The 22,939-nt window shown below is 39.9% G+C and overlaps 1 protein-coding gene across 2 annotated transcripts in view; it reads right to left on the bottom strand.

The window, feature by feature from the left end:
• Positions 1 to 20,930, bottom strand: part of MAN1A2 (mannosidase alpha class 1A member 2) — a 171,766-nt gene extending 150,836 nt beyond the window's left edge. Inside the window, exons 1-2 of one of the 2 annotated variants that reach the window (XM_077767382.1) lie at positions 20,849 to 20,930; positions 20,298 to 20,424 (exon numbers count right to left, since the gene is read on the bottom strand). In XM_077767382.1, coding sequence (XP_077623508.1) covers positions 20,298 to 20,424; positions 20,849 to 20,879 — 158 coding nt within the window. In that variant the 5' untranslated portion in view covers positions 20,880 to 20,930. Of the gene's footprint in view, positions 1 to 20,297; positions 20,600 to 20,848 lie in introns of those variants that run through there. The other variant, XM_077767373.1, reaches the window with a different exon arrangement.
• Between the last annotated feature and the right edge of the window lie 2,009 nt (positions 20,931 to 22,939).

Below are 22,939 nucleotides of genomic sequence, written 5' to 3'. Positions count from 1 at the left end.
GGGTACAGGCCCTCATGATGGAATTAGTGGCCTTCTAAGAAGCAGCGAGAAATCTTTTGTGTGCATGCGCTCGCTCGCTCTCTCTCTCTCTTTTCCACTCTATGGACCCCTCCTGTCCCAACCTAAGAACAAAAGAAAGGTCACATAAGGACACAGCAAGAAAGCAGCCTCCTGCAAGCCAGGAAAAGAGCCCTCACCTGAAACCAAACACTGCTGGACCCTGATCTTAGCAATCTCCAGCTTCTAGAACTGTGAGATACAAGTTCCTGTTACCTAAGCCATCCACTCTACAGTATGTTGTTATGGCAGCCCACGCAGATCTAGTCCCCTATCCACAGCTCCAAGCCCTGCAGTCCACTAACTAATGATCGCACCAAAATTTTTAATTTTCATGAAGTCCCACTTACCTTTTTTCTTTTGCTGCCTGTGCTTTTGGTATCATATCCAAGAAATCACTGCCAAATCCAATGTCATTAAGTTTTTCCCATAAGGTTTCTTCTAAGAGTTTTATAGTTTTAGCTATTACATTAGGTATTTGATCCATTTTGATTTATTTTTATATATGGTGTTGAAGCCAGAGTCTGTGGGGTGGTTTTTTTTCCTTGTCAGGAATAAAGTCCCTTGAACTAAGGAAAAGTACCAAGAAACAAAGCAAGGTAGTAAGAAATAAAGCTCCAACTAGAGGGTGCATTCCGTGAAGTAAATGAGGCCAGTAATAACTCGTAGCCCTTCATTAAGATAATCCATATAATCCAGGGTTTCTCAAATGCACTATGGGTACTTTGGGCAAGAAATTCAATTCTTTGTTGTATGGAATACCAGGGCACAGTGCAGTGGTTAGGATTCTTGGTCCCCATCCACTAAATGCCAATAATGCTACCCTTCCCCTCAGTGTGACAAGCAAAAATTGCCCCCACGTTTCTAAGAACCCTCTAAGGGGAGCAGTACTGGCCCCTGTTTTAAACCCCTGCACAGAAAATATGGAAAGGGTACGGTGTAGAAAGACTATTTATAGCTACCTTTCTAAATAGCACAGCAAAGTTAGAACGTCATCCCCGACTATAACACAAGTCACTGTAGTAAAACTTAAGGTTCTTTTCAATTTACTCTGTTTCTTAAAATGTCAATATGTAATCCCTTATTTAAATTAAGGAATTCACCAGTATATTGGAAACAGAATCTCTTCTCTTCATATGAAAGCCAGCAGGTTGCAGAGAGTTTGTCTTTCTATCATCTAACAGCAAGACAAAAAAAAAAAGCCCAGGACCTACACTTAGGCAACCAGATTCTCAGGCTGGGACTATAGACCTGAAGTAAGGGACATAAAAAAGCAAGGACTCAATTTTCAAAATAAGAACTCAGAAAGCAGAGGAACCCAAGGTCAAAAGGTAGCAAAGCCATAACTGTGCTCAGGGACCAGCGGCGCTGACAGTGGTACTCACGGGTTCTTAGCCCTCACTGTGGGTCTGCAAACCTCGCTTCCTTTAATGCCTATTTTCTAAACCTACTTCTCCAGCCTTTATGTCAATTCTGAAAGCCAACCAATATCCTTCCAATAAATACCTTTCTTAACACCCATTATACCTGGTTTCTACTGTTTGTATCCAAAATTCCTCTCTGGCAGTATTTTTAATGCAAATGGAACAGGTATTCTGGGACTAAGACCTAAGCTCATGACTCCCTCTCAAATGTTGCTGAGGCAATTCTAACCGGTGTAGAACGAGATTCTGACGCACCAGCACCCCTGGACAACAGACGAGTCCCACCTAAGGCTTAACACTCCAAGTTATTAGGAGTATGGTGCAAAGGAGAACAAGACAAAGAACAGGAACGTGGTCAACCAACCCAGAACTTGTATTTAGTACTGCTCACCAATAACAGAAGTTATTTTCGGGAATCTGGGCAGAGCCCAGGGGCCCAGAACTAACATACCCAGGCGCTCTCCTGCAAATCTATTCACGCTCCTGAGCTAAGAACCGCTCTAACTTCCAGCACAGGCTGAGAGGGCCTGTGTCAGTCCCGCCTGCGAAGAGGTCCTCCTGATCCTCTGCCCAATTTAAAAGCATCATCTGAGGGAGCCTATCAGGCTCTCGGAGAAAAGGCCCATCCCAGCAGAGATCCACTTTGCCTGAGGTGAGCTGCACACTGTTCAACTCCAATGCTACAGAAAGAGGCCCTCGTAGACTGCTTCACTGACTGCTCATCTGCACCCGATTAAAGTCCACACACTAAAAGCAGGGGAGCCAGACAGCACCAGTGAGTAAACCCAAATCTTCAATTCTAAATCCACTCATCTATACTCTTCTTCTGGGGCTTTGACTCTGCAAATCCTCTTTCGACTGGTCTCCTATTAGGTTCAACCAATAGGGAGTACCAAAGGGAGAGTGGAAAGCAGAATGGGATCTTGATAACCTAATTCTAAAATACTTACAGAAATCAATTCATCAGGAAGATGTGTGATTATAAACGCATATGTAATGCTTATAAACACCAAACAGCAGAACCCCTAGTAACAGACGAAGCAAGCACTGATCGGACTGAAGGAAGAAAAAGGCAATTTTCCAATAATTGTTGGAGATTTCCATGCTCCACTTTCAACAACTGCTAGAACATCGACACAGAAGACCAACATGGAAAGAGAGGAGTTGAACAACACCACACACCCACTAGGCCTAACAAACATATGAAAAACACTCTACCCAACAACAACAACATGTGCATTTTTCTCAAATGCACATGGAACATTCTCCTAGGTAAACCATACGTTAGATCACAAAATAATTCTCAATAAATGTAAAGAGATGAAATCATACAAAGTATCTCCACTGACCACAATGAAATGAAGTTAGAAATCAGTAACAGAAGGAAAATGAGAATTCAAAAATATGTGGAAGTTAAAAAACACACTCTTATTAAACAATCAACTGGTCAAAAAAGAAATCACACAGCAAGTTAGAAAATATGAGACAAATGAAACAAAATACAACATACCAAAGTTATGGGATACAACAAAAGCAGTGCTCAGAGAAAAATTAATAGCAGTAAATGCCTACATTTAAAAGAAGATTTCAAGGTAAAAATGTAACTTTACAAATTAAAAACTAGGAAAAAAGCAAACTAAACCCAAAGCTAGCAGGAAAAAAATACATCATAAAGATTTGAGATAAATAAAATAGAAAATAGAAAAATGAGAGAATCAACAAAACCCAGTTAGTTCTTTGAAAAAAAGATCGACAAATCTGACAAACTCTAGTCAAATGACAAAAAAAAAAAAAAAGAGATGACGTAAGTAACTAAAATCCAAAATAAAAATGAAGACATTACTGCTGATCTTACAGAAATAAAAAAAAACTAAAATAAGTACTATCAACAACTGTACACCACCAGATTAGAAAACCTAGATGAGCTGGACAACATTCCTAGAAACACACAAACCACAAAAAGTGACTCAAGCAGAAACAGAAAATCAAAATACACCTGTAATAGGTAAGGAGCCTGAATCAGGAATCAAAAACGTCCCAACAAAGAAAGGCCCAGAACCAGATGGTTTCACAAGGGAATTCTACCATGTTTAATTTTTGGGGGGAGGTGGGGGGAAAAAAGAGAGAGAGACACAGTATGAGCAGGGAAGGAGCAAAGAGAGAGGGAAACAGAATCTGAAGCAGGCTCCAGGCTCTGAGCTGTCAGAGCCTAATGCAAGGCTCAAACTTCTGAAACCGTGAGATCATGACCTGAGTGGAAGTTGGATGCCTAACTGACTGTGCCACCCAGGCGCCCCGAATTCTACCATGTTTAAAAAATTAACACCTCAAATTCTTCCAAAACCTCTTGGAAACTCTTCCAAAAAATAGAGGCAAGAATACCTCTTAACTCATTCCATTAAGCTAGCATTACTCTGTTTATCAAAGCCAAACAAAGATAACACAACAAAACTACAGATCAACACCCTTTAAAATATAAATGCAAACAACCTCTATAAAATTCTACATACTAATCCCAACAGCATATTAAAAGGACTATACATACCATGAGCAAGTGGACTTTATCCAGCAACGCAAAGATGGTTCAACATAAAAAAATCACAAAGTGTAATATACCACATTAATAGAACAAAGGGAATAAAATACATAATCATCTCAAATGATGCAGAAAAAGCATTTGGCAAAATCCAACACCCTTTCCTGATAAACATACAGCAAACCAGGAATATTAATTAGCTTCCTCAACATGTGGGGCCTTTCATAAGGGCACTTATGAAAACTTCACAGACAGCTATCATCATTCTCAATGGTGAAAGACTAAAAACTTCCCCAAGTCAAGAATAAGGCAAAGATGCCCACATTTACCATTGTTCATCAACATTGTTCTGAAAGTTCTAGCCAGAGCAATTAGGCAAGAAAAAGAATCAAAGGCATCCAAATTGGAAAGGAAGAAGTAAATCTCTATTCACAGATGACATATATACAGAAAATTTCAAAGAATCCACAAAATGACTATTAGAGATAATAAATGAACTCAGTAACATTGAGACCACAAGCTCAACACACAAAAATCAGTCATGTTTCTCTACATCACAAATGAAAATCCCAAAAGGAAATTAAGAAAACAATTCCATTCATTGGACACAACTGCATACAAAAGCATTAAATACCTAGGAATAAATGTAACTAAGGAGTTGAAATATTTGTGCACTGACAACTACACATATTGCTGAAAGAAAATAAAGAAGATATAAACAATGGAAAGATATATCACGGTCATGGACTGGAAGACTTAACAGTGTTAAAATGGCAATACTGCCCAAAGCAATCTACAGATTCAACAAAATCCCTATCAAAACTATAAGAGCTGTTTCTGCAGAAACTGAAAAAGCTGATCCTCAGTTGGTAAGGAATTGCAAGTGGTCCACCATAGTCAAAACAATCCTAAAAAAGAGGAACCACATTACAGTACTCACATTCCTAACTTCAAAACTTGCTACAATGGTTCAGTAATCAAATCAGTGGGGTACGGGCCTAAGGACAAGGATATATAGATGAAAGGAACAGAACAGTGTCCAGAAATAGATTCCTACTAGTACAGCCAACTGAGCTTTAAAAAAGAGGCCAATCCGGGGCGCCTGGGTGNAAAAAAAAAAAAAAAAAGAGGCCAATCCTATTCAAGGGGGCAAAAATAGTCTCTTCCACAAAAGGTGGAGAGCCACACACAAAATACTGAAGTGTCAGACCCCTTTCTCACTCCACACACAAAAATTCAAAATGAATCCACAACCTAAAGTCAAAATTGGGGTGCCTGGGTGGCTCAGCCACTTAAGCATCCAACTCTTGATTTCAGCTCAGGTCATCTCACTGTTTGTGAGATCAATCCCCACATTGGGCTCTGTGCTGACAGTGCAGAGCCTGCTTGAGATTCTCCCTCTCTCTCAAAATAAATAAACTTAAAAAAAAAAAAGTTAAAATCATAAAAGTCTTAAGAAAACAAGAGTAAATCTTCATGACCCTGGCTTGATAACAGATTCTTAAATATGACACCAAAAGCATTGAGCAAAAACAAAAAAATCAGCTTCATAAAAATTAAAAACTACTTACTTGAAAGAACATTTTCAAGACAGTGAAAGCTAATCTACACAAAGGGCAAAAATATTTACAAACCATCAATCTGATAAGACTCTAGTATCCAGGAGATACAAAGACATCTCACCACTCAATAACAGAGACAAACCACCCAACAATTTTTTTAAATTTTAAGACAAAGGACTTGGGCGGACATTTCTCTATAAAGATATACAAATGGCCAACAAGCACATGAAAAGATGTTCAGTATCAGTAGTTACTAGGGAAATGCAAATGAAAACTACAATGAGACACCACTTCACACACCAGGATGGATAGAATATTTTTTTAAATGTTGGCATATGTGTGCAGAAATTGGAACCTAATGGTAACATACAATGATTCAGCCATGGAAGACAGTTTGGCAGTTCCTCAACAAGTTAAACACAATTACCATATGACCCAGAAACTCCACTCCTTGTGATATACCCAAGAGAATTAAAAACAGGTACTCAAATACAGGTACACACATGTTCACAGCTGTCCCATTCACAATAGCCAAAGGGTGGGAAAATTCCAAATGTCCGCCACCAGATGAGCGCACAAACAAATTACCTATATAAACAATGGAGTATCACTTAGCCATAAAAAGGAATGAAGCTACATTGGGGATCGGTCTCAAAAACATTATGCTACGTGAAAGAGGCCAGATACAAAAGGTCTATATACAGCATGACTGTGTTTATGTGAGCCATATACCACACAGGTCATAGCACTGACCAGAGGAGATAAATCTGGGGTACTTGAGGGGCTCAGTCAATTAAACAGCTGACTCTTGATTTTGGCTCAGGCCATGAGTCAACACGAGCCAGCACATGCTCTCTTACCCTCTCTCAAAATAAATAAATAAACTTAAAAAAAGACAGAGAAATCCTCAGAGACAGAAGGCAGACTGGAAATCTGCTGGGGGCTGGTGGGAGGACAGAGTAGGGGTAACTGCTTCATGGATATGGAGCTTCCTTTTGGGGTGAAAATGTTTTGGAATTAGAGGAGGTAACTGCACAACACTGTGAACGTATTAAATGCCACCAGATTGTTTACTTTAAGATGATTAATTTTATGTTACGCAAAGTTTACCTTGATTGAAGAAATACATACCTACGGAAGAGCTGCAACTCAAATCGAGGTAGAACCCACCTTATTGGTCTTAGTTTGTGCTGCTATAATAAAATCTCAGCTTATGAGACTGAGTGGCTCATAAACAAGAAAAATTTATTTCTCATAGTTCTGGGGGCCAGAAACCCATGATCAGGGTGCCAGGACGTCAGGTCCCGGGGAGAACGCTCCTCCAGGTTGCTGACTGCCAACTCCTAACATGGCGGAAGGAGCGAAAGAGAAAGCAAGCTCTCTCCAATCTTTCTATAAGGGCATGAATCCCATTCATGAGGGTTTCACCCTCATAACCTAATTCCCAAAGGCCCCACCTTACTCATACCATCACACTGAACATCAGGACTTCAACATGTGAATTTGGGGAGGACACAAACATTCGGTCCATAGCATTACCGGAGATCAAGGCTTACATAAAGCTACATTCATTATTATACTTACTAAAACAGCAAGCCAGGCTATTCCAAAGAAATATCCAAAAGGACACAGAGAACCCAGAAACAAACCTATGAAAATATGAAAAATAGCTTTATAGAATAAATGACATTACAAATCTATGGGAAATGACAGATTCTTCAATAGGCAGCAGAGGGAAAATTGGACACCTGTATGGAAAAATCTAAACTCAGTCCCTACCTCATCAGACACAAAAATCAAAACCAAGTAGGGGAAATCCCTAGATGTAAAAAACGAAACTTTAAAACTGCCAGAATTGAAAATACAGGTCACTGTAACTTCAGGGTATAAAAGTATTACCTAAGCAAAATTCAAAAGGCAATACCACAAAGAAAACTATTAACAATTTCAATTACATTAAAATTTTCAACTTCTATAACATCAAAGAAACCATAAACAAAGTATAAAAATAAGGCATCCATTGCAAGAAGATATGTATAATGCATATAATTAATTCACTCAGAATGTATAATTCATACAAATAAGAAAAAGGAGAAACTCCAGAAGAGAAACTGGCCAAAAAAAAAAAAAAAGTAAACTGGCAACTTAAAGGCTAGGAAACCCAACCAACCAATGTTTAAAAAAAAAAAAAGTTCTACCTCACTAGTATTCAGGGAAATAAATACTAAAATTGGCATCAGATTGGTAAAGGTTTTTAAAATCTAACAATACCATGGTTTATGAAGATGCAGGTAGGACTTTAAATTGGTACAATCACTTTAGAGACAAATTAACAAAAAAAAAATTTGGAGTCAAGGATAGAGCAACTTTACAACTCAGTGGTTCTATTATTATTACTAAGTTTCTACACTGGAGAAAAAACACAAGTGCCCAAGAACAAAGGTACAAGAATGTTTCTGCAGCAATACTATGAAATTAACCTATACAAATAATTTGAGGTTTAGTCATAAAATGGACTAAGTGGATAAAATAACTGAACCACAGCCCAATTATAAACATACATAAATTGTCAAAAGAATGATGAGCAAAAAGAAAACTTGCAGAATGATACATATTGTGTTTAAGAACATGCAAACCAATATATATTATAATCATGTATTTATACTTATTTATACAGATAGTTTATACCAATATATACATTGCAGAGGTACAAAACCAGTCAGGCTAGAGGTTTGCCTAAGAAGGATAATTTTCAGCTAAAAAAGGAAAATGTTAACATTTTAAATAGCATGTACAGTGACAGTAATATTATGTTAAGAATTTTATTTATGCTTACAACTCTTTAAAAAACAGTAACGATACAGAAAACTTATACCAGATACCAAAACATGCTATTATAAAGCTATGAAACTAAAACAGTGTGGTGCTTTTAGGAATAACCAGAAAGGTCCACAGGGGGTTAAAAAATAAAATAAAATAAAATAAATTTTTAAAAAACTATGCACATACTGGGATATATTATCATTTATGTAAGTAATCCTCTGTTGACAGACATTTAAATCATTTAGAAACATCATGTTACAGCTTCAGAGGATGTTCCTGGAACACCTTTCTGTGCACTGATGTGAAGATTTCCCAAGAATAGGTTCTTAGAAGTACTGAGCCAAAGAATATGCACTTTAAATGAGCTAATACTACCAAGTCGTTCTTCACAAAAATTCTATTAATTTAGACTTACAAACAGTGTAATAAGCACAAGAGGAGCCAGCCACCCAATGTTCACTGCACTCAAGGTATTCCCGACCTTTTTAAGTGCTCCACTGTTTAAGGAGAGGGAAAAATCCAGGCCATGAAAAGGTAAATGTTTATTAATGGCATCATTAACAGAAAAATTATTCATTTATTATTATATACAGTACAGATGCATACCAAACAAATGTATCAGATGCCACCTTACTGCCACATAATTTAAGAGGCACACAGATCTTTACAAATAAACTTAGAATATACAGCCACATAGACACAGTTTTAGACATCTCAATATACACAATTGTGCCGGACTCAAAGGGTTGGCATATTTTTTTCAGACGCCATGCCTAGTTCTTGACTGAAAAAAGCCACAGAACGCTGCACCTTATTTCCAGATAACACAGTCCATATTCCAGAAATGCGTAAATGAAAGACATAAATTCACTAGAAAAAAACAAAGCAGAGGAAAGGTAAGACGGTAACTTATCTGAACTCTCAAAAAACGCCAATGACCTGAATGCATGCGCCAGAGGCTCACCTCGGTGAAAAGGTATCTGTCTCCAAAGATGATGTTAAGATCTGAATCTAAGATTTAAATTTTTGAGTAGTGTCCAAGTCAAAACTATTCTTCCATGATCTCCAATATTTAGTATAATGCTCAGCACATAATAAATGCCCAAAAACCCTTGCTGAATAATGTGACCAATTTTTAACAATAATATCATTATCACTAAGGAGAGGCCAAGAGGTCTGCACAGGCCATGGAGGTCGGTTTTACAAATACGTAAATGTAAAAAAATGTAAAAGGAAAAATAATCATGGAGGTTGGTTTTATAAATGTGTAAATGTCAAAAAATGTAAAAGGAAAAACAATATACATTGTTTTTTGTAGTCTCCAGATTCCTTCATATCCTTTTTCTTTAACTCATTATATAACTTGTCCCTAAAGTCCCTGTTAAGGTAGGGGAACTACAAGAGAAATGACACTTTCAATGGCCTCTCTCAGGATTAAAGTTAGAAAATTAAGGAAAATTTTCCATCAAGAGTAGGAAGAGCCTTCACAGGTCTGAGGCCTGGCGTAGTCGGGACTCCTGTTTTCCACAGCATCTACCCCAAAGACTCAGATAACAAATTAAGAGATGGAATTGTTAACTGGGCTCAAAAATGACACCTGAAAATACTTCTGTAAATATACCTATTACCTTCATTCAGGCCAGCATGTAAAATGTTAAAAAAAATAATTTAATTATACTTTTTGAACTTATGAGAATCAAGAATGTATAAAACAGCATTTCATTCATCTACACTTTTTAAATTGGTACAAATTTCATTATATAATATATAAATGAATTATAGTCACGTATAAGATGATTTTTAACCTTAATTTTTATATATAAAAATAACACTGCTAATTCCTATCTAAAGCACACTTTGTTTTCATAGTATTTGTGATACCTTAAATTACTGTACATTCTTCAGTTCCCTACTCCGTGAAATTATTAGTATTTCATATGTATGAGCTGGAAGGAATCCAAAGATTCAATCAATTTCCTCATTTCATAAACAGGCACAGGGAAGTTAAACAGCTTATCTAAATACATCCTAGCAAGTACAGGCGATGCGCTGAACGCTGAAACTAGAGCTCCTATCTCTTAACCCTGAGCTGAAGGGTTTTTGTTTGTTTTGTGTTTGTTTATTTTTGAGAGAGAGAAAGAGGGAGGGAGGGAAGGAGAGAACAAATGGGGTAGGGACAGAGACAGACGGAGAGAGGATCCAAAGCCGGCTCTGTGCTGACAGCAGAGAGCCTGTGTGGGGCTTGAATTCATGAACTATGAGATCATGACCTGAGCCGAAGTCAAACACAACCGACTGAGCCACCCAGCGCCCCAAGCCCAATGTTCTTTTAAATATACAATGATGCCTTCCTTCTAGACTACACAAAATTCCAAGATAGATCACTGAAATCAATCACCTTTAAAGGAGATTTTTCTTATAATAAATCCTAAAACCTAATCTGTAAATTCTTCATCACAGCCATGTTCTAAAAGTAAAAAGTTCCAGCAAAGGTCCAATGACAATCAAAATAAACCTTTCTGGGGCATCTGGGGCACTTAGTGGGTTAAGCATCTGACTCAGGTCAGGTCATGATCTCACGGCTCATGAGTTTGAGCCCCACGTCGGTCTCTGTGCTGACAGCTCAGAGCCTGGAGCCTGCTTTCGGATTCTGTGTCTGTCTCTCTCTGCCCCCTCCCTGTTCATGCTGTGTCTCTCTCAAAAATAAACATTTTTTTTGAAAAATTGTTTTAATTTTTTTAATGTTTATTTTTGAGACATCTGTCCCTAGACCACAGGTGACTGCAGGTGACTAAAGTGAGGACAGCAAAAGCACAGACACGGGGGACTGCTGTAGCTGTTTAGTTTCGTGCCAACTTTCAGCACGATCACAATTTTATAATATCTGTATTTGTAAAAATCAGGTTAGTGATACCTAACCTACAGGTCTGACGTGAAAACTGAAGGTTAAATATATGAAAACACCGATAACATGCGCTTTATTGCTCTCTCCCTTTTTTCCTAAAGAAGGAGAAATTCGATGTGCGGGCATGCAGCATACTGTAGGCACGTTTATAGGAAGAAGCATGCTGCAGACAGGGGCAACAGGAATTATTTCCTAACTTCTTACATTGTTTTTATGAAGGGCCTTTATTAAAGACTGGATGCTCCTTGCTTTAACACATCATCCCTCCTACTTGTGCATCTTACTTTTCCATTCTTCCTTGTGTTTTGTTTATACCCTCTCTGAGGGACTTTGTCACCGTGCCATGAAACATCATTTATTCAACAAGCATATACTTTTATTAAGGCCCAAGTGTACCGCAAGCACTAGAAATATGAAGATAAATACAAGCCAGTCACTTGCCCTCCAGGAGCCCATGTTCTTTCAGGAGACACAGAGAAGTAGGCAAATGACTGTAGACACGCAATCACAGACACACGTGAGAAAGACAAAGTACACGGGAGAAACACTACCTGCGGGGAGGGGAGGTAAGGGAATAAGCCTCAAAGTGGATCTGGGCAATTTCAGCTGTTAACGATTAATATTAACAAGAACCCTGTAGATCAGAAAACACTATCAGGAAATAAGATTAAATGCAAATCACTGAAAGTAACTGAAGCATAGATTTACCATAAGTGATGCTGATAAAAAATAAAATCTGGGGCGCCTGGGTGGCTCCGTCAGTTAAGCTTCCAACTTCAGCTCAGGTCATGATCTCATGGTTTGTAGTTTCGAGCCCCATGTTGGGCTCTTTGCTGACAGTTAGCTCAGAGCCTGGAGCTGCTTTGGATTCTGTGTCTCACCCTCTCTCTGCCCCTCCCCTGTTCATGCTCTGTCTCTCTCTGTCTCTCAATAATAAATAAAAATTTAAAAATAATAAAATAAATAAAATCTAATTTTAAACTACATGTTACAGAGGCTACATCACCTACATAAGACAATATTGTTAAATTGGAAGGAATATTCTTAGATTGTGTTTGATCCTTTAAAATAAGGAAATCCAAGAAATATTAATGAGTAAATAAACACTTCATAGCCCTAGAACACTTTTTTATAAAACCCAAGAGAAATTTTGGAAAGCCTATTACAGTTTTTAAAGAAAACAAACTAATGCTCGAACAAATCTGATTTCCTTAAAACATTTCACTTCAACCAATAAATACCGCTAACATATTAATAGTCAAGTTCCAGAGCACCATATCTCTCAGAATTTCTAACACTCACTGACCGACAAGAAAATCAGAATTTATACCTTGCCATTCTCCATTTTCACCAAACCATACTAATATTTTATTCATTTTGTAGAAAAATGAAAGATACACTGACATACTCAGTGATTTTATAATGCTGAACTAATAAAAGCAAGGTCACTGTCACTTGGCTTAGGATGAAAATTAGACTAAGTAAGATACAGAATGTCACCTGGTGAGCAGCCCCGAGACCCAGCCTCTTCCAAATCACTATCAATACCTATGAAGGATGCAGAAAATGATAAAACCTCAGACTACCAAAGAAATCAGAGCCATCATTTCAGAATTTGGAAGAATTCATTACTAACTTATAACCATACTTGGATTGTCCAGAATCAAGCCTCATCTCATGAAACAAAAAATGACCAAACTACTACCCTACCCCAATTGTAACTGATCTCAGAGACCAAGGGTCTGTCCCCGTGGCAAAATGGGTCAGAGTCCTCCACATAGTCAGAGCACTCACTGTTCAACTTGTCTTTCCCCACAGTCTCTTCCCAACTCTTACCGTAGTATCTAACTAGTTACACTCAGTCGGAGAGCAAGTCCTGGAAAATGGGAGAAGTACATGGGAAATAGAATGAAAACCCGATTTCTAGGTGGTTAAGGGACAAGACAACAAGAACCTCAGTAGCTGTCCATGCAGCCAACTTACTCCGATTTTAGGAATTACATAAACATGTACCCTAGCACCAAAACAGTGAGAGAACTAAAGATGCTACTCTCTCACAGCAGAATAGAGGAAATTACACTGACAGCTGCACAGTTCGACCACCCAGGTGAAAAGGGATTTTACTCAATAAAAGCAGACATGTATATGTATGTGTGTATGTAGGTACGTGTGCATAAATAATGTGTGTGTTATATATACACAATACATACATATACACACACAAATGCACTTACACACACACACACACACTCAAGGCATCTACATCACACTGTTGATAAATATCAAGTACATATGGACATTTCTTTAAACAGACTCTGATTAAAGAGAAGTGGGAAAAATAGCCACCAACCAAAGGGGTAAATATATTACAAGGGAAAGTCCAGCAGACTCCAGGAGAAAATGATGTAACTTCCCCCAAACACAGCAGAGAGCCCTAAGAACAGGATAAGGGGAGAAAAGGCATGGAAGAAGGAGGAGATAAGGAAGGACATTAAAATTAAAATGACAATATGTTAAATCTCTACTCGTGCAATAAAAAGCAAAACTGAACCAAGCAAAAAGTACAAATCCTGACATGAAAATCTTAAACTCTCACTAAAGCACACTGCAATCTGGACTAGATCCATTTCAAGTTCAAAAGCAACATGTCATTAGTGACTACTGTTGTGCCCGAATCGTGAGTCCCCTGAGACCCCTAAGGAGCCGTCACCAATGCAAGTACATAAGGGTCTTTATTACAAGCTCGAGCAGGGGCTCACCCGTCTACCAGTGCAGCAGCAGCAAAGTGAAGCCTTGAACAATGGCGAGCAGGGTTTTTATGGGGTAAGGGATGGGGGTGTTACAGTGCACACGTTGTACGTTTTGCATCATCACATAAGCACCAATCATAATTGTACAACACCCATGGTTATAGTTTCGACCATTCAGTATCCGTGAGGCATCCGTTACTTTTGGTGGGACCCAGTCATGACCTTTGAGAATCCTTTGAAAATGACCAATTATAAGGTGAGCTCAAAGGGCTTACCTGGGGTTTAGGCAAGCAGTGAGTGATTGGCTAGTTTGTACAGAGTAACTACCTGCAGTTCCCAGCCCTGACTCAGACCACGGGAATGTTACACATTTCTTTTGATTGGCTGATCCGAGGGTGGTCCTGAGGGTGGATTCAGCTGAAGCTTTTCCTGGAACTGGGCTACGTGCAGCCTGAGGTTGCTCTTAAGGGAGGACTTAATTTCAGGCTCTTCACTACCACATTGGCCAGCACAGGTTCAAGAGTGATTATGTCTAGTAAAATGTCTCACAGCTAGCGAGAGTAAAACCAAGATACAACTTTAGGTCCCTTTAATTCCAAAGCCTGTCCTTTCTATTTGAAGAAACTATCACAAGTTACCATACCTTCAAGTATTCAACTCATACTAACAAAATCCTGACTAGAGGATGAAACACAGTGGTAATTCAAATAAATATTTAAAAAACAAAACAAACCCACAGAGCCCATTTATACAATGCCATTATATAAAACAAATGTCAGTTTCAAAAATGAAGGTAATATGTGAAAGTTTAATTAGATAGATCTATTATGTACACAAATTATGAACATGATACTCTATTTCTATCCAGTGTATATTTACAACAACAGTCATGTATGTTATGGCCAATACCTGTTTTGGTCACCTTGAAATCACAGATGTTAAAACTGATGGTCATCAACATCAAACTATGTGTTTTACATTATTATCTGAAAACTACAGATTATCTGTGAACCACTTAATAGAAGGAAACATACAGGTTGTTTCATGAAAATGCTTTATCTTAAATTCTTATATAAAATCAATCATACAAATTTAAGTATTAATTCCATATGGTATACACGTCTTAGTAATCCAAAGCTATGCGCCCAGAAACTGAGAGTTATCCTGGACTGCCTCCTCCTCCTCCCTTAGCCCCACATTCAATCGACTATCAACTTCTGTGAAACTTAACACTTTAACAGAATCAACCACTTTTCTCCACTAATTGCTCTCCTCCATTATCACCAGTGTGGTCTAAGCCAATCTCCGCTGTGACCTAGACTCTCCTAACTTCACATTTCCTCCTGCTCCTCTCGAATCCAGTGTTTACGGCACAGCCACAGTGATTACTTAAATTTTTAAAAAGTGATTATGGCATCGCCTTGCTTGGATGAAGACCCTTTACTGACTTCCCACGGTGCTCAGGATAAAGACCAGAATACTTAACTACAGACTCTCCGGGAGCCAGCCCAGGGATTCTGAACTCAGCAACAACCAGGTGAAACACAGATTCATTAGATTCACTCAACTAGCAGCCGAGCTGAGTGGCACGAGGTGAAGTCATGCCCTCCACAGGGAGTAGCTGCCGCCCAGGTCCAGCTCAGGGCTGCTGTCTGAAGATACAGACCTGGGTGTTGCCCTTTCCTCCTATCTTTTCAAGGGAAATCAAAAACCTAGACTTTCGTGTGAAATCTCCCAGTATGTGAAGGCTGGCAACTAACTCATGCTTTCTGAACAACGAGGAGGCCCAATCTGACCTCTCATGTAGCCTCTTCAGCCACCGCACTGCATCGCTACACCAGCCCCACTGAACGTTTCTCAGACCCTCACTGATGCCAGGCTTTTTTCTTAGGGTTCTCACACACGTTGTGTCCTCTGCTTTGACCACTTTCCCCCCACGTCTCTAGTTTGCTCAGCAATCTACTAGTTCCAAGTCTCGGAGCCACACACTGCTTCCTCCCAAGGCCTTCCCTATTCCCACTGCCTGTCCAAGAACCCAATCCACAGGATAAATCACACCATCGTGTGCTCTGACAGCACTGAGGACAACTTCGTAACACTCATCATACTTCAAAACTAAATTTATCTATCTAATGCCCATCCTACCCCTAGATGGGAAGCCCCATTAAAGCAGGACCTGACAGGGGCGCCTGGGTGGCTCAGTCAGTTGAGAGTCTGACATTGGTCATGAGAGTCCGAGATCAGGTCATGATCTCATGGCTCATGAATTTGAGTCCCATGTCAGGCTCTGGGCTGACAGCTCAGAGCCTGGAGCCTGCTTCAGATTCTGTGTCTCCCCCTCTCTCTGCTCATGCTCCGTCTCTCTCGGTTTCTCAACAATAAATAAAAATGTTTAAAAAAAAAAAAAGCAGGGCCTGACACACTTTCTTGCACTGTTGGTGGGAATGTAAACTGGTGCAGCTCCTCTGGAAAACAGTGTGGAGATTCCTCAAAAAATTAACAACAGAACTACCCTACGACACTGCTAGGAATTTACCCAAGGGATACAGGAGTGCTGATGCTTAGGAGCACATGGACCCCATGTTCACAGCAGCACTTTCAAAAATAGCCAAATCATGGAAAGAGCCTAAGTGTCCATCAACGGACGAATGGATCAAGAAGGTGTGGTCTATATACACAATAGAATACTACAGGGCAATGAGAAAGAATGAAATCTGGCCATTTGTAGCAACATGGATGGAATGTGAGGGTGTTATGCTGAGCGATATGAGCCAGAGCAAGACAGATAACGTATGTTTTCACTCATATGCGGATCTTGAGAAACTTAAACAGAAGACCATGAGGAAAGGGAAAGGGAAAAAATAGAGAGGGAGGGAGGCAAACCATAAGAGACTCTTAAATACTGAGAGCAAACTGAGGGTTGGGGAGGCAGGAAAGTGGATGATGGACATGGAGGAGGGCACTTGTTGGGATGAGCACTGGGTGTTATATGGAAACCAATTTGACAATAACTATATTTTTTTAAAAAAAAAAAACAAACCAAAGAGAATGAACTTCTGGCTTCCAGAAGACAATTCTGGAATTTTATAATATACTTACTGTTTAAAAAAAAAAAAAAAGCAGGGCCTGACACACAGCAGACATGCAATACACATTTGTCACTAACTTCTTTGGTTACAAAACGTTCCTTTAGACAACGAGATTCTGGTATGCTTCTAAAATATTAATCTGTATCTAACGTTTCAGAAACATGTACAGTATTTAAAGTGGCCTCAAAATTAAAATAATTCAATCAAAACTACAATTTTTGATAATAATTCCTAGTATTTGAGCACTTACTAAATACTAAGAACTATTTTGAGCACTTTGCATATAGTATCTCATTCATAACACTCTGTAAAGTAGATGCCAACGCCACCCAGAAGCAACTTAAGCACAAGGTATGAAAATTTACTTAAGATCATACATCTGATCAGTGACAAACTAGGGTATGAACCCACGCAGTCGTCAAGACTCCAGAACTTAAGCACCTAACTACAATACTAAGCTAACTCATTAATAAAGAAAAGTCAATTCAACAAGTACTCCTTAAATACTGTGAATAAGAAATAATGGACATGATTTATTTTCCATTACTTATCCATTACAGTAAGGTTCCTCATCTCTCTACCCTGCACCCTTCTACACATACACAAAATTGAGATAAATTATCAATTTGTATTCTTCAAATTAAGAGAGACGCGTTTTTGACCAACTACCAAAATACGTATGATCTTAGCACCAATAATGCTGTTAAAATATGATCTTTCCGGATGATTTTTAAATAAAATAAAGTTTCCACATTAGCTTGATGTTTTATGTCTCACATTTTAAACTGGTCATTTGAATGATCTGTTTTGAAATAGATTTCATTGCTCAAATTAGAAATCGGTACAGACTGTGCTTTCAGATATGGTGAGCAACAATCGATAACATAAAGAGCAAAGATGAAAATAAACTGATGTAAGCACAGACATTATGCACAGAGGTAATACAGGGATCCCACTTCACCTGAACCCTCACTATGTGAATTCTTGCTTTCCTAAATTCAGGAACTAAACAGACTGCAGTCAATTCTCAGAAGTATCATTTGCTACCTGGACTCTTACTATCCAAAACTCAGGATCTGGCTCACCCACCATCTCTTCCTGTGAGAACTCAATACCCAACCCTCTCATTTCCAAACTCAGGAACTCAAGAATCAGGGATAGCAATACACATATTAGCATATCAGCATAAGCATTGTGTATGCATTGCGTAGGAATACACAAGCATAAGCATTCACAGGTCCTCTTAATTTAAGAATTTCTGTTTCAGATATTTAAGTAGGCTTTTTTTTAAATTTCTCTCAATGTTCTATTTATTTCCGAGAGAGAGAGAGAGAGAGAGAGAGAGTGAGCAGGGGAGGGTTGAGAGAGAGGGAGACACAGAATCTGAAACAGGCTGTCAGCACAGAGCCCCACGCGGGGCCCGAACTCATGAACTGTGAGATCACGACCTAAGCCAAAATCGGACGCTTAACCAACTGGGCCACCCAAGGCGCCCCTAAGTAGGCTTTTTAAAGCGTGAAAAAGATGGACATATCGATTCTCATTTCTCATTCGAATCTTAAATTTTAACTCCACTCAACTGAGATTTCTTCTATGCAAATGTTTTTAAACTAGAATGTTGCCATTTAGTGCACATTTTTTAACCTTTAGACCACATTTAAAGTATAAAGAAAACTGCTCAGTACATGACAGATTACTATAATTACAGAGTTAAATAATGTTTATGCAGGCCGTCAAAAAAATCTGAAGCCAGTCTTAACACCGTGTATTTTTAAATATTTATCAGAGCTTCTATAAAAATCATGGAAAACGAGGTTCTCCAGGAAAATAGCACTTTTCAGTGCTAATTTTTCAGCAACATACTTCGCAGATCACATCAGATTTTTCTCCAAGTCACAAAGAGCAAAGGGCAAAATAAAAGAAACTGATGGAAGAATACGGAAGATGAAAATGATGGCAAAAAGTCCAAATTTGGTTACAGAATAATGGCATGAAACAATTTTAGAAGTAACTACTCTATTAGGTTCAGCCAAAAGTTAAAAGAATCAGGAAGAAAATAATGAATTAACAAGATTGAGAAAAAGGAAAAACCAGCTGTTAGTACAACACTGCATTATCCCAAGTATTTAACTTGGGCTCACATCTGAATTTCCACTTTTCCAAAAACCTCATGCTTCATAAAAAGTTAACACTAATGTCAGATGAAAACAGAATCCAAACACATGGGTTTTTTCCACATACTCAGAAATTATTTTACGAAACAGGGAAAAGAGAGAATTTAACAAATTTAAAAAAATGGAGGTTTGAGAAAAATAAACTACTTTCCCCAACTCTTAGACACAAATCGCAAAAATGATTTAAAGAGACAGTCATTAGAGCTCCCATTTTATCTCAGTATGGCTCCACTCACCCCCGAGCTCCTCTCATATTTGGTGACTTGAAAGAATGTGAACCCTTTAACCAATCAAACTGCAACAGTTAACACCTTGACACATTCTATCTCACACAAGAAATAAAGACACATAACCAAATCTTGTTACAGAACACAAAACCAAATGACTGTAATTTGCGACGACATTTTTAATCTAATTCCATATGGAGCACCAAAACAGGTCCCTGAAAATAACAGAAATCAGGATTACTTCTGTGCTAAGACACCACAGGTATATTCTGCCCACAGCTGGCCTTCCTGAAAAGCTAAAATTCACTACTAAGCTTTAACGACAAGCCAGAGAATAAGAGCCCTCTGGGAGAGAACAAACTCACAGACGCAGTCAGGATTCAATGGGTCTATTTCACAGGGTGGCACTGTGACTGACTGCAACACATTCTTAATAAATGAAGGCGTAGCATATGTCATCGTTTCTTTAAATTTTCATACCTCCATTCCCAAACGTTCAAACGAGACACAACATCTCGGAGCACAAATGTTTCTCCTACATAAAACAAAGGAGCTGGACCAGGCTCTAGGAGCCCTTCCAGTCTAGGGTTCTATTCTACCAGTTCTGAAATAACAACTCTAAGGACTCAAGGAAAATTACATTTCACTGCCAAAAAAGAAAAAAAAATTTTTCTTAAAGACAGATTTGATGCAATAAACCATACAGTGCTCTGCCACATGTTAATATCCTAAGTTCTGAAATAAACAAACCTGTGTCTGTGTTCATCGGGCCCGTGGATCAGGAAGACTCCAGGGTTTTTAGCCCCTTTGCTGGCATCTACGTGAGGAATCAACACGTCTTCCAAACCCAGATCAAAGCGTTTGTGTTTTGAAGAGTCTGGAAGGAAGAAGAATGCCCCAAAACACAGGGTGATGAAGGCACTTAGAATGAGGAGGAGGATAAACTTCTCAGAAAGTCTCAAGGTGGCCCTGTGATGTGGGAAGGAAGGCGGCCCCAGGTTCAGAGGTGGTATCCTTCGTCCAGATAAGGGCAGCAGGACCGGGGTAGTCATCGTTTACGCTCTTGGGCCGAGTATTTTAGAAAGTTCTCATCTTATACCAAATGTACAATACATTGAACAGCCTTCAGAATCTTGGCAAAAATGGGGAAACTCAATTTTGCTCCTCTTAAAGGGCTGTTGTGCTTTTTAATAGGGCACCTCTTTCACGCTCGTCCAATTACATTCAAAAACGTGTGTGGCCCCCACACGATCACTAGTTTGTGTCCTGCGATATTTTCTCTGCCATCAGGCTTTCAGTACCTCCTCGGCTCATCACAAGTCTCCTCTTCATTCCTAACGGTAGACGACGCGAGCAGCGCTGCAGAAAGGAGGCAAGGTGGGGTCTTCCATTCCTGCACCCCGGCGAGATGCTCCAATGTGGTCTCCCGCCCCCGAGAGGGAGCCTGACCCGATCCGAGGACTTGCAGAAGGTTCCCTTAACCACCCCTGATTGCTATCCCCGGTGGTGGGAAGATAAGGGGCTCTTCGGAAGTCTGCCAACCGGGAGGGAGGTCTCCCGCCTCGCCGCGAAGGCGAAGCCGCGGGGAGGGGGGCTCGCACGCCCGCGCCCCCCGACGCCGGCCCCCAGGCTCCGGGCTCCGGGGAGAGCTCCGACGCTGCCCCCTCGACGGCCGGCACGAAGGGCATCCGCGCCCCCAAAAGCCTGCGCCCTCGCAGCCGCCGCCGCTGTTGCTAGCGCACGGGTCTGGNCGTCCTCTGGGCGCGCGGTGGCCGAGGGTCGCCGGCTGCGCCGCGCCGCCAACTTCGCCGCTGCGAGACTCTTTGCCATCGCCGGTTGGTGGCGTTGACCCGGCTTTGGGGAGCGGAGGGGGCCCAGGTCGCGAAGGTTTCGCCTTAGTTAATTAAGGCTTACGGGATTTAACGGGCTCTGGCGTTTAATCTTGCTTCGCCGGAGTCTTCTGGTATAGACCGCCGGTAACTAGGGCGCAACGGCCGGTCTCAAACTTCGTCCATGCAGCCCATGTACACATTGCTGGGCACCCTCGGCTCGATCATCAATACTGAGCTCGGTCCATGTGCCATGCTCTGTGTTAAAAATGGCGACCTTGCCCGTTCTGTTAGGCTTCCATTCAGAGGAACCGGTGACCCCCCAGCCCGTATGACCCTACATGACATCAACCTCCTCGCGGTTCAATTTCAGCAATACGTTCTCCGGTATTTACACCTCTTACCACGTCCACTCCCATTAAAAAAAAAAAAAAAGGCAAGTATGAACGAGGAGGTGCTAAAACCCAAAAGGGCAATATTGTTTAAATCGGGTCTAAAAGCAATCTCTTCATCCATAGCATTGAGAAGAACCATGTTGTGATTAAGTACAAAAAAAAAAAAAATTATATGTATGTATACTGTCGCTTGAAATTTACTTTCACATTGAGTTTATTCTAATATTAAGTTGTCATTCTCTCTACCCACATTCTTACTGGTAGCTGGGGCTTGGAGAGGAGGCCTTTAAATGGCAGGGGAGAAAAGGACAGTCTTAGCTCAAAAATCAAGCAAAAAAATCCTCGTGGTCATTGGCACAATTCAAAGTACAGCTCTGCATATCTACCTACCATATGACAAAAGAAGTCATTGTCACTGGCCATGCTTCACTATACCAAAAATGTTAAGGGAGGGAGGGCCCCCCCTCTCAAGAGTTCACCCAGTCAGTCTGGCAGTAAAGTGTGCCGAATCCAAAATAAGGTCTATCTTGGACACTTGTGAAGAGTAGGATTAAGAAAGGCCGTACCTTACAGAAGCGTCTTTATAAAATATGCCAATCTTATGAATAAGTTTCTAAAGCTGAGCCTCTCTGGAAGCCAAAGGAGAAGCATGAGTTTCCTACTGATGAGGTCATTCTTTTCCATGAAAAGATGAGGGAAAATAAATATTGAGCTGTGAATGACCTAGCAAGTTATGTGAATCTTGAATAGTAAGTATCTTTTAAGTTGACACCAAATCATTAACCACAGAGAGATCAGTCATAGGAAACATGCTGTAACCTAATGTCATTTAGGCACATTCAACCTCATAGCTTCTGGAAAGGGCTCATACTCCCCCTTCCTCTTTCTTGCCCTTGCCTTTTTTTGCAAAATCCATTCTTCCTTCAGGAGAGTAAAAATGTCCTTGTTTAAATTCAGGGTTAGGGGTGCCTGGGTGGCTCAGTCAGTTGAGCGTCCAACTCCTGATTTTGGCTCAGGTCATGATCCCAGCATTGTGGGATGGAACACTCCATCAGGTTCTGTGCTGAGCATGGAGCCTGCTTGAGATTCTTTCTCTCTCTCCCTTTCTCTCTCTCTCTCTCTCCCTCTTGCTCTGCTCTACCCACTAGCACACTCACTCCCTAAAATA

Source organism: Crocuta crocuta, unplaced genomic scaffold (assembly GCF_008692635.1).
Source record: "Crocuta crocuta isolate KB4526 unplaced genomic scaffold, BGI_CrCroc_1.0 scaffold180, whole genome shotgun sequence".
In the NCBI taxonomy this organism is placed as follows: domain Eukaryota; kingdom Metazoa; phylum Chordata; class Mammalia; order Carnivora; family Hyaenidae; genus Crocuta; species Crocuta crocuta.
The sequence above is the reverse complement of the archived record's forward strand: the minus strand, read 5'-3'. Positions and strand labels throughout refer to the sequence as shown.